Here is a 12,663-nt window from a genome sequence, read left to right as displayed (position 1 = left end):
CCTTAAGCTCTTGCAACATGCTCTTACTCCCTCACATGTGGGTGGTATTCAAAGGAGCTCTCTTTTCTCCATACTTCTATTAAGGCACAGTTCTGCCTTTGTTCATTGTTTTAAGATCGTCCATGGATCTCTAAACATCATTAGATAAAGTCCCTATCTTTGAGGCCCTTCACACTTGGGTCCCAACCTACTTCTCCAGCCCCATGTTCCCTAATTCCCCTAAAACTACACCATCCGGCAAAAAACAAAACCCTGGTATCACCTAAGTATGCTCTGCTCATTTCTTACCCTTTCTTTCCACCTCTGACATCTGTTCGTTCTTGACATTTCCGCTTTCCACAACATGCCCTGTCCATCTCAAGTCACTACCAATCAAAATTCTACCATTACTTTAATGCCCTTCTATATGGTATCTGCTTCTGAGCACTTCCTCAATCATTAATCCAGAAATGATCTCTTCCACCTCTGAACTATTTGAAAATCATTTATTACATTTTCTTGGATTGACAATGACTTATACATACATGGGGCAACCATGTATCTTAGTTTATTCCAAGACCATCCAACTTATGCTTATTGTTTTGGAATTATTATGAAGACCATCCCCTCTTCACACTCAAACCTAGACCAATTTGAATAACAAATTATGTAGTCACCTTCTGTATATGTAATATTTACCCTCTTCCAAACTAGACTGCAAATTCCCTAAGTACCTAGAATAATAAGGAATGTAGTAAACCCTCATAATATTTGTTGAATAAATGAATAAATAAATGAACAAAATGAATAAAGACAGATAAAGCCTCAACTTGGTTTTGTCACCAAGTTAATCTGAACCAATATTTTCTTTTTTTATCAACTTATCCTTTTACATATAAAATAAGAATAATATTTTTCTTACTTCCAGGAAGACTGCAGGAGCTATTTTAAGGTTCTCAGGAAGTGAAACACTGTAAATCTAAGGTAATGTTTTATCAGTATTCTCAAAAAGCCCCAGCAGTCTCGAAAAAATAACTTAGACAATATATGGGGAGATTTTAGATGTCTATTAGCAGCTCCATTTCAGGTAAGTGGGTAAGTCCTTACTCAATCACACTAGGTTAATATTTACTTATTTATGTTGACATTTTTCTATGTTTTCTATATTCTTAAGCCATCTAACAAGTGAAAGTCATAAAATAATCCTTATTTTACCTTTTCTATTTCTACAGTATCTGGCAAATAAAAATTATCATTCTTTGTATTGACATACTTAAAAATTAGATCAAATAAAAGAAAAGTTGTTCTCATAGGCAATTAGGCTGTCTTGGCTAAGAAAAATAACCACAAATGAACTAATAAGTCTTATTTTAACTTTAATTTTCACAACTAAAGCCTACAATATAAACAAGCAAAAGTAAACCATTAGGAAGACATACCTTGCAATCAACATATGATCCTGAATGTAGGCTAAAAATTGAGGATGATCCTTTCTAGCAATGTATAAACACTCTCCATGCAGACAGAGAATCTTCAGGCAATTGAGCATATTAAAAAGAATGTCTGGCTCTTCAAACTTAGCCATTTCCTATGGAAAGAACCATATGGTTACTGAGTTATCCAAAACAGCAATGCTACTAAGCCGAATATTCAAAGATTTCAGAAAATATACCTGGAAAATGGTATATATAAGTCTCAGTGTTACTGGAAGCTGTTGGTAGCAAAATTTTCTTTCAGTATCATTCTTTATTGCTGTGAAGAAATAATTACACAAAGGTTAGCCTAACTCCTCCTTTCCTCCAACATTCATCAATTGAGCAAGATCATAAAACCAAGAGGAGTAAAAACTAGATATAGAATGTACAAGTATTACGAAATGTTTGTGTAATGTTTTTATTTGCTCTCCAAATTAGCATATATCCCTTCTATTGTGCAAGGGCAGGAAATCTAAATTTAGGATTCTCGGTTTCTCCTTTCTACAGTGCTTCTCAGTGTCTTCGGCTCCCTGTCCAATTCTCCTGTGGGCTGTTAGTCGGTTGCTGCCTGAAGGGACCTGCAACCTGGCTAGGCATGCCTTCCTAGTTGAAAGGGAGATAAGAAAGTATTAAAGAGAGGCATTCAAGTCATGTTAGCACCTAAGGAGGGGTTTATCCCATGAACTCATGCAAAAGGGGGCATTTTGAAGTTGAGCATATTCAGATGAGAACAACTACTCATGGTTTTATCTTCTTGGGAGGATCTCTAAAGCCTTTGCACCCAGGGTGGGGGGCAGCAATATATTGTTCATGAAGTATGCAAAAGAAAAGGATTCACAAGTTAACTAGATGTGGAAACTAGTTTAAAATGTGCTAAAATCACCATTATTAAGTTTTGGCAATTCCTAGGATCAGAGACAATGGCAGTCAAACCTCTTGGTCTATATACTAAACAGTTTATTGGGGATCTTCCACTCGAATGAATTTTAAATGCTTGTTATTAGCATTCTACTCTGTTTTCTTCAATGTGAAAGTTCTAAATATATTTTTAATGGCAGACATATCTGACTGCTATAAGAAATAGGTGCTAGGCCACAAAGTACAGAAAAAGGAAATTCTCTAGAAGGGGAAATCACTGAACGTGTGTCGACAGATCACCCCTTGGTTCCAGGACAGAGGAGCTCAAGATCACTCTGCCTGAAGGTGCACAGAGCAGAAGCAGGGTCAAGGGTCTGAGCAGAGAAGCAGGGTCGAGTCTCTGAGCAGCAGAGAACAACGGTCTTGGAGGAAAGTTGACAGGGCTTCCCTGAGGGGACAATTTACAACTGCATCCTGTAAGACAGCAGAAAGCAGAAGCAGGAAAATAGGCCAAAGCTGTGACAGGAGCCTGAAGTAATCATTTTAACCATTTTTCGGATAAAATGTTACTACAAATAAAAGTGGCAGTTAATTGATTTGTGTGCTATCTTAGGTTTAAAAAATATATTTACATAGAAAGTGTACAAGTTACATAAGTGAAGTCCTTGCTTCCCTTAGACATTGGTGCCTGATAGAAACACAACCCTGGGCCTGGGCCTCAGCCGCTGCAGTGCCTAAAGCAAGTTAATTGATCTTAAGTAAACCAGGAGACCTGGGTTCTCCTCCCAATCCTGCCATTAACTCATTGTACAATATTAGGATTTCTAATTCCTAGGCCCCCATTCCAGAACACCCAGAACCAGGCGTGGAAGAGTGGATCTCATTTGTCTTGTTTGTGCTTTGTGCCTTCGGATGATTCTGATGCTCCATTATAGATTTGGAAGCATTTATGTATAAAGCATAAATTGTGAATGCAAAATACAAGCTACAGGACCATGGGCAAGTTGTTTAACCCATCTGGGGTTTACTTTCCTCATGTGCAAAGTAAGAAGGCTGAACTTGATCAGCAGATGACAAATTTTCTGCGGAATACTTTGTTTAAAGAAAATCTTACTTAGGACTCCAATCTATGAAATAGAGCAAGTCAGAGCATTCTGTTGGAAGTAGGATGGGGAGCCCAGGTCTTTGTCATTTGCCTCCTCTTCCCACCAATTGTCACCACAATTAAGGAAGTTCAAGGGAAATAACACAGAGCCTTTACAACTCCAGGAAGTACACGTTGAAAACCAATGGAATAGATCATCTCAGGTGTTCCTTCAAATTCTAAGTTTCAATGGCATTAGATAGTGTGAGTAGAGATATTCATGCTCACTTGACCATTTATGTGATCTGTGTAGGAGTAGTTAGTTCTGACCAAGAATTTTATAGTAATGATGTAGTTACTTTGCTCTGAATAAGACACACCAGCAGCTGCAATGAACCCACAGGAGTGCCCTAATAATGCATGCTGTGCACTGAAGGATTGATGTAAAGCCCGTGCTTCCCAATTCTGGGATGGGCCTCCCAAGAGCAAGCTATTCTAAAAGTTCAGGACAGTGTAAGTAGGAAGGTAAAAAAAAAACTGCCCAAATTTGCCCCAGGTCCTATACACATTTCCAGAGTACCACTGTCTAGATCTAGAAATCAGGCTTTCCCAGGGACACAAGGGGTCACATCCTAAATTCACTAAATGCCTCCAGAATGTGAGGAGCTAGAGTATGATTCCTGAGCCTGCCTGTCATCTTGCTGTCCCCAATACACCCACTCAGAGCCTTTAAGCAAATTAGAAAAGAAGCCATCCTTCCACCCGGCTAGGAGCCAGGCCAACTAGCCTTTGAGCACAACCAAAACAATTGTGCATGGTGAGCCCATCCAGGGTCCCAGCCAAGCCCCTGAGGCGCAGAAGCGGCATGAGCACAAGCTCTGTGGCCTCTTTCCAAGAACACTCTGCTCTGGCCAAATGCCCTGAGTGGCTGACGAGATTGTCAGCAACCTCTGCTTTGGCCATTCAGCCTCGGTTCATAGAGAACACAATGCCTCGTAAGTAGGAAGGTGATGCTTTCTACACTAACACAATGGGTTTTTATTGATAATAAGCTCCTGATGCACTGAAGATGCTCAGTGAACTTTGTTCTCCTGGAACCAGAACGGATCTGTTCACTTCATAATGTGGTGGAAATGGTTCATCTGCACAAGTCTATACTAAGAAAGCCAGGTCTGAACTTGCCTAAGTCGACACTAACCTAAGAAACCAAGGCTCTGAACATCAGGCCCTGTGCCAACTGGGATGTGCACGCTGTGCTCTCACGTCATCCAGAGTTCACCTACCAGCATGTTCTGTGGGTTCAGTGCGATTGCCTGGGTTCTCCGCATGCTTGGTTGCTGGATTCTCTTCCTCCTCTCCTTCGGGACCTATAATAAACTCTGGTCTGGAAGAAAGGAGACTATCCTCAAGGCTGTCTGTGGGCTCCTGAAACAAACAGGACAACAGCCAGATGAGCAGCCCTTGAGGGATAAGTGACGTAAAGTGGGGGTTGGCTTAGTTCAGCAGAGACAGACTGAGTGTCTGCTGTGTTCCAGGCCCTTTGCTCAGCCCAGGAGGGCAACGGCACCATCTCAGAAGAGCCTTGAGCTTATTTTCATAACAGTGAAGGGAAATCTGTATCAGCCATTGCTCAAACATTTGCTTTCACCTGAAATGAATATGGAAAAATATCAAAAATACCATCAAATCTTCCTAGGCCTGCCTTCCCACCTCTGATTAAATCCCTGAGTTCAGTGTCTCTGTCACCAAGTGACTCCCACTCATGCACATTTTGTTCAATAACAGATCTTAATTAGAAGGGGATAATAAGGGGTTCACAGAGATATATTAAAATACAAATACTGGTTGTCTGGGGACGTAAAATATTTAGGAGCAAGAAATTGCCATAACGTGAAAGTTAAAGAACAAGGTATGGAAACCCAAGTGACCACCAACAGATGGATGTATAAGCAAAATGTGGTCTATACATACAATAGAATATTATTCAGCCTTAAAAAGAAAGGAGATTCTGACACATGCTGCAACATTTATGAACCTTGAGGACATGATGCTAAGTGAAGTAAGCCAGACACAAAAGGACATATACTGTGATTCCACTTATATGAGGTATCTACAGTAGCAAAACTCATAGAAACAGGGGCTGGGGGGAGGAGGGAATGGGGAAATTGTTTAATGGGTATAGATTTTCAGTTTTGCAAGATCAGGAAGTTCTGGAGATTGGCTGCACTACAATGTGAATATACTTAACACTATACATTTATATATATTTACATTTATATACTTTATGTGTTATATTTATACATATATAACAAGCTGCAAAAATGGGGGGAAGAGAAGTTTTTTATTTAAAAAATGAGAGAGAGAGCACTAGATATGGCTATCATTTAAAATATCTACCTCTAGTTATTCTCCTATTCCACCTTTTTTCTTTCTTTTGGGTTCCATCTTCAAATATCCTCTTTTAAAACTCTCCTCTTTTAGCTAACACTTTAGCCCATAACATTTTTTCAAGAGGTATTTGCCAGCCAGCTCAAAGCAAGAAGGATACAAAGAATACCAGAATGACCCCAGGAAGAATGAAACCAGTGCTAAAACGGTGGCTGGGAGAGCTTTGAAAAATACCTTTCCTAGGCCATCCTAGTGAAAAGACCCCAAGTCAAATCATCAGCTGGGTTTCACACCATTTGATAGGGTGAAAAGGCGCCTGCTGCATATTGACTCCTCTGCACACACCCGGTAACCCACGCCTCTGGTACTGTCCTCTCACACAGCAGGACTGGTGTTGCCTGTCTTGCAAACTAGCTCGAGCCTCCTGCCAGCTGATCCTTCATGTCTCCAGCCCACCCTCTTGTCCTCCACTTGTCCCAGGAGGAGAACGGAACAGCTAAAGTGGCTGGCAGTTGGAGACCACGTGTTCTAAGACGTGACAAATGTCAAGAACGTTATGCACATGGAGGGTTGTTTCGGTGCTCTCAGCTTCTCCACATTTATGCTTATTCCTCCCTTTGTTTCATGGGACAGCGCTGTTGGAGACCACGTGTTCTAAGACGTGACAAATGTCAAGAACGTTATGCACATGGAGGGTTGTTTCGGTGCTCGGCTTCTCCACATTTATGCTTATTTCTCCCTTTGTTTCATGGGACAGCCCTGTCAAAACTGACACAATAAAGAAAGCCTGCTAGGGGCAGGGTTAAGGGTGACTCAGGACACGCCCATCCATCCAGTCTCTTCACCTCCTCACTGGCTTCTCGAAAGAGAAGTCAATAGTTCACGTAGCCACTTCCCTAGCTGATCCTGTTCTCAAACTGCAAACTACTGGAATCATTCTTTAGTCTGTGGCTACCCCCAAGGGTCCAAGGGATCCCCTAATTTCAGAATCCTCTGGGCTCTTTTCAGTCTTTTCTTTTTCCTCTCTTCAAAATTTGGCATGATTAACTATTGTCTCCTTTTCTACACTGTCTCCCACCTGTTTCTGAGTTACTGCTCTCCCTCAGTTTTTTTCTTGCATCTCTGGCCTTTCTCAATTTACTTCTGGTCTTCTCTTCCCCTTTCTCCCTCTTAGGAGTTGGTGCTTCACAGATTCTAGCCTCAGCACTCTTCCCTTCTTACTCCATACATCCTACCACAGGATGCACAGGACTGCAGACATTGACCTCCTTCCCACCCCTCCCAAGAGCCACATGCACACATCCCAGGAGTGTGACATCTCCACTTGGATGTCTAAAACCCATCTCAATTCACTTGGATCTATCCTAAACTTTTCCATACCTAAACATCAAGCACTGTTGATTCTCTTTCCTAAATATCTTTCAGGCCTACCCCTTCTCTCCATCGCCACCACCATTGCTGCAGGACAGGCTTCCCTATTTTCTTTCCTGGGTGATTGCATTAGCCTTCAGATTGGATTCCTATCCCCAGAGTTCAAATCCTCCAAACTATCCTCTTCATTGGCAGAATGAGTTTCTCAAATTCATGAAATTGTATCATCTCCCTGGTGAAAAGTCTTCAGGATTCCCCCATTGTCTCCAAGACACAAGCCAAACTTCCTAGATTGGCAGACAGTGCCCTTAATAAATGTGAACGTAAAACTAAGACTATCTTTCCAAACTCAGCGTCCACTGCTTTCCCATCCTCCTCCCTGCAACACCGAACTGTTTGCAGTTTTCTGAGTGCATCACCCCTCCTTTCTCTCCTCCTATCTGCCTGTTGCTAACTCCACTCCTCCTTTAGGTATAAATAAGCTCAGGTGTCATCTCCCCCGAGAAGACCTTCCTGACCTCAGCACACCCTTAATTTACATTCGTTGTCCCTTCTCGCTACTCCCATAGCTACCTTGTTCAAACTCTTCCTAATTAGACTTTAACATTCTTGGCTTTAATTTCTATTTTCTCATCTATTATGACAGGTTCTGTTTGGTTTTGTGGGTTTTTTAAAATTTATTTTACTGTATATTGACAAATCATATGTGGATGAACCTGGAGGACATTGTGCTAAGTCAGATAAGCCAGGCACAGAAAGATAAATACTGCATGTTCTCATTTCTATAAATTTATTTTACTGTATATTGACAAATCATATGTGGATGAACCTGGAGAACATTGTGCTAAGTCAGATAAGCCAGGCACAGAAAGATAAATACTGCATGTTCTCATTTCTATGTGGAATCTAAAACAATCAAACTCATTGTAGCAGAGAGTATAATGTTGATCACCAGAGGCTGGGGAGTGAGCGGAACAGGGAGATTTGACTGTTTTATAGTAAGTATTCAATAACTATGTTAAAAGACCACACTACAGGGATGTTATATTAAGAAAGGTAGGACTAATGATTCAAACGGGCTGAATGTGAAGAAACACTTTATTGCTTGCATGTTATAACTCAAAAAAAATTTTTTTTAAAGAAGTTACTTCCTACCCTAGACAAACATTAGGAGAAAGGAAGAAAAAGCAATCTACAGGGATGTTATATTAAGAAAGGTAGGACTAATGATTCAAACGGGCCGAATGTGAAGAAACACTTTATTGCTTGCATGTTATAACTCAAAAAAAATTTTTTTTTAAAGAAGTTACTTCCTACCCTAGACAAACATTAGGAGAAAGGAAGAAAAAGCAATGACAAATTCTGGCTCAAATCATTCAGGTTCATCTACCTGTGATTTCTGAGGGCATTTTGGTGACGTGTATGTCTTAGATTTTAAAAACAGACTAAACAGAGAATAGCTAATGTATGGATCAGCTAAAGTGTGGCATATATTAGCTCTTCATTCTTTAGACAACTTTCTTGGAAGGAAGAAAATGAAAGTAACCAGAAAAAGGAACGAAGGTTTTATTGATTGCTGATGAAGTCAATGGGTTTTATAAACCGAGGTTACCTAGGAATTCTTAGTGTCCATATACAACCTACTTACTTAATATTTAATATGTGTATTTCATAGTATTCATTATTATTGAAACCTTGTAATACACCTTTGTGATAAAAGTTTTTTTAAGAATACCCAGTAATACTTCGTATTCATAAAAACTGTATGAATGGAGGTGCTACAACCCTAACTCAAGCCACCTGACAGAATTCTGTACTGTGTAGCTTGATCTCACATCCCTTTCCTGGAGCCAGAGTTGGCAGAAGCAACAGGAAAACTTTCTTTTAACACAGTCTCACATATAAGCCAGCATGGAGCATAAGATAATACTGAAGGAAGGCTCCATTACACCAGCACTGCAGTCTTTATTACTATTACAGATAGGTCATCTCATTTCTTCAACTGCTTACCACCAGCCGGCTTTCTTCTTTGGGAGCTAGTCTCTCCAGGAGTTCACAAGCAAGCTGATAGCAGAGAATGCTAGACTGACATAAGTTACACTCAATTGCTTTTTCCTCCTTCTGGCAGGTATGAGAGCCCCCCCAGGGGGCTTGGAAGACATTGTTTATAATAGAAATAATGTCCTTTGACAAGCTGTGCTCTAAACCCATCGTGATTCCATCATCTTGTAGCTCCATCTGAAAGACACCGAAAAAAGTACAAAAAAAAAAGAAGTTTGATCCTTTTGTCCAATATTCCATTGGCGTACTTCTTGGGGATAATTTTCACTAACTGATAGCAATATTAAATTATTTAAAGACAATACAGGCTTTAAGACCATGAATACATATTGCTATCCACGGATTCTTCTAAAAAGAATATAAACACAATACAAAGTAATGGGAATTATTTTTAAATCACTGACATTTAAAAGAGAGTTGTTTTTTAAGCTTGTCACTTTGTGACATTTTACACATTTTAGAAATGCTATCCTTCATCTAGTGTCCAGATCTTGGTTTCTAAATACCATTATCCAATAAAAGGAACCAGGGCTCCTTAGAGAAATGGTTGATTCCAGGTTTGGGGCTAGGAAAATATAAGATGAGTCTGGAACATCTTATCATGCCAGAAATTAAGGAAGTGTTCAAAGAATGATGCAGACATGTCAAAAGAACGCAGGAGCCAGCTTGAAGGGACTCCAACTGGCCAAATATGGAACAACATGAGCATCAAAATAAATAATCATAGTAACAGATCATAATCCACTGAATAAAATAAGAATCCATAGGTACATGAGGGAGTAAGTAGATAAATAAATACATAAGTGGGAGAGAAGGAAAAATGGTCCATCAGTAGAATACCAGATAATAAGTTGAGAAGAAATGATGGAATTAAAAAGTATTATCATTTGGCAGACATCATAGTAATAATTGATTCAAGCATGAATCATCCATCGATGCTAAAACTAGTAGGTGAAAGTCTGGTAAGAAGCAGGAAAACTCATAGTCTTAATGTATTTCCCCACAAGCTACTTATTAATTACAAAAGGGAAAACAGTGACTTTACAATAGAGAAACCTGACAGAAATCACCTTAACCAAGTGATGAAAGTTATTATCACCAGTAATGGGATGTTATTATATCTTGTGCCTCCTGATATAATGCACTACAAAGGACATCACATCACATTTGTGGTCACTCTGCCAAAAACACATGACCCAAATTAATTCAGAAGAAAACATTAGACAAACTTGAATTGAAGGACATTCTACAAAATAACTGGACTGTACTCTTCAAAAATGTCAAGGACATGAAAATTAAAGACTGAGGAACTGTCCTTGATTAAAGAAGACTAAGGAAACAGGAGAAATAATTACAGTGAGTGATGCTGGATTGTTCCTGGATCAAAAATAATTGTTTTTCTTTTGCTGTAAATATAATATTATTATATCAATTTATTTATTTATTTGGCAGATGGCCAGTATGGGGATCCAAACCCTTGACCTTGGTGTTATAACACTACACTCTAACCAACTGAACTAACCAGCCAGCCTTATTACATCATAGTTTAAAAATTGAATAATTTCTTTAAGTTAGATAATAGTATTAAAACAATATTAATTTGCTGATTTTTTTTGTTTTTTCTTTCTTTTCTTTTCTTTTTTTTTTTCCTTTTTTAATTTCCTGTTTTAGATAACTGTATTGTGGTTACGTAAGAGTCTCCTTATTTTCTTAGAAAATATTCTGAAGTTTTTAGGGATAAAGAAACATCATGTTTGCAACTTATTCTCAAATGATTCATTAAAAAATTCATGCATACACAGAGCAAGAAAGAGGGAGAAATCAATGTGGTAAATATCACATCTGGAGAATTTGGGGAAGAGTATTTGACGATTCTCTGTACTATTGTTGCAACTTTTCTGCAAATCTGAAATTATTTCAAAATAAAAAGTTAAGAAGAAATGTTCTCCTGATCAAAACTTTTTAAATTTTGCTTTTGAAATTACCTTCAAAAATCAATTTATAAAATATATTAAAATTAGCCCCATTACTATAAAGTTGTACCTTGCTCTTCCCAACAATAGTATTATCCACTTTGTTCATCCAATATATTCAACAGAATCAATTCTAATGATGCTGGGTGTTTCTAAAATTCAAATCCATTCTCATATGTCAATGTCATTGCAGATATGCCCACAAGTAGTTTTCAGACTCTTTGGGAAATCTCCAAAGAGTTCGTAAAATGTCCTGAGTAATGCTGCATCATTTCAGTAAGTAAGAAGATGCCCAACATGTGGAAAGAATCACTATACAGTGCCTTCGCTCATTCTTCACCTCTCCCAAAGAGTTCGTAAAATGTCCTGAGTAATGCTGCATCATTTCAGTAAGAAAGAAGATGCCCAACATGTGGAAAGAATCACTATACAGTGCCTTCGCTCATTCTTCACCTCTGAACTAAAGGAAGCTCATGCTTCAGCTACCTGCTTCAGGAGAAGATCGAACATGAGGATGAAACAATTTAGATTCATTTCATCATCTTCACAATCAAAGTCAATAGTCCTTCCACCTGGGTGTCCAAAATTCTTGAAAGGGCTACGAAACGGACTACGCATGGGACTCCGAAATGGACTCTGGAAAGGGCTATGAAATGGGCTCAGCATGTTGTGCTGAACTCGCCGACCAGGATCAGAGGCAACACTCACCTACAAGAGAGAATGTCAACACATATAAATGAACTCAAAGAAGCTCTAATGGGTATATGAAATATCTGGGGACTATGAAAGGTATTTCCAGCTATCACACTGGTTTCCTTCCTTAGCCAATGCCATATGGATCCTCTCAAAATATAAAAATAAGAATAAAACCACCCAAACTTTCTGACAAATTGTCAGGGAATGAAACATCAGCACCTTGAAGAATGGAAGCCTTTGCCATTATATTTTTCATCCCATCAAACATTTCCAGTTAACCTAGATTGTCTGAATCTCCTGAAAATCCTAACCAAAAAAAAATAAAAATAAAAAAATGAGAACTTACTAAAGTAAAATCTTGCAAGATAATTTTTAGAACTATAAGCCCAGAATCTCAGGTTGACATGATTAGTTAAAGATGAATAGCTTCTGGGGATTACAATTATTAAGCTATCATGGGAAAACAATGCACGTCAAACCTATTGTCCTGGTTCTTCTCCATTTGCCCATCCCAGCCCCACCCCAGACCCTTACTGCCCTTCTCTAGCCTGCTCTATGCCCAGGGACGCTATGGACTGAGTCTCCCCTGGCTTTCAGTTGGCTTCAGTCAATGGGAGGCACCAGCAGAAGACTTGACACTGGAGGAGAGAGAGGGGGACTATTCTCCCCACCCCGGCTGCTGTGGTGCTCCATCTACGGCAGCATTTCCAGTGTTCTACAGTCTCTCTAGCAAGCCCTTCCTTAGACTTGCAGCTCCCAATTGGCTCCGGAAACTCTT

The 12,663-nt window shown here is 39.3% G+C and overlaps 1 protein-coding gene across 1 annotated transcript in view; it reads right to left on the bottom strand.

The window, feature by feature from the left end:
• Positions 1-12,663, bottom strand: part of LOC103606191 (protein unc-79 homolog) — a gene marked incomplete at both ends in the record, with an annotated part of 122,513 nt that overhangs the window by 99,237 nt on the left and 10,613 nt on the right. The window contains 5 exons of the mRNA XM_008590782.1: positions 1,419-1,567; positions 1,652-1,731; positions 4,680-4,821; positions 9,166-9,393; positions 11,676-11,897. Of these exons, the coding sequence (XP_008589004.1) occupies positions 1,419-1,567; positions 1,652-1,731; positions 4,680-4,821; positions 9,166-9,393; positions 11,676-11,897 (821 nt within the window). The remainder of the gene's footprint in view (positions 1-1,418; positions 1,568-1,651; positions 1,732-4,679; positions 4,822-9,165; positions 9,394-11,675; positions 11,898-12,663) is intronic.

This window comes from Galeopterus variegatus, unplaced genomic scaffold, assembly GCF_000696425.1.
Source record: "Galeopterus variegatus unplaced genomic scaffold, G_variegatus-3.0.2 Scaffold6365, whole genome shotgun sequence".
NCBI lineage: Eukaryota > Metazoa > Chordata > Mammalia > Dermoptera > Cynocephalidae > Galeopterus > Galeopterus variegatus.
This window is presented reverse-complemented; position numbering and strand designations above follow the sequence as displayed.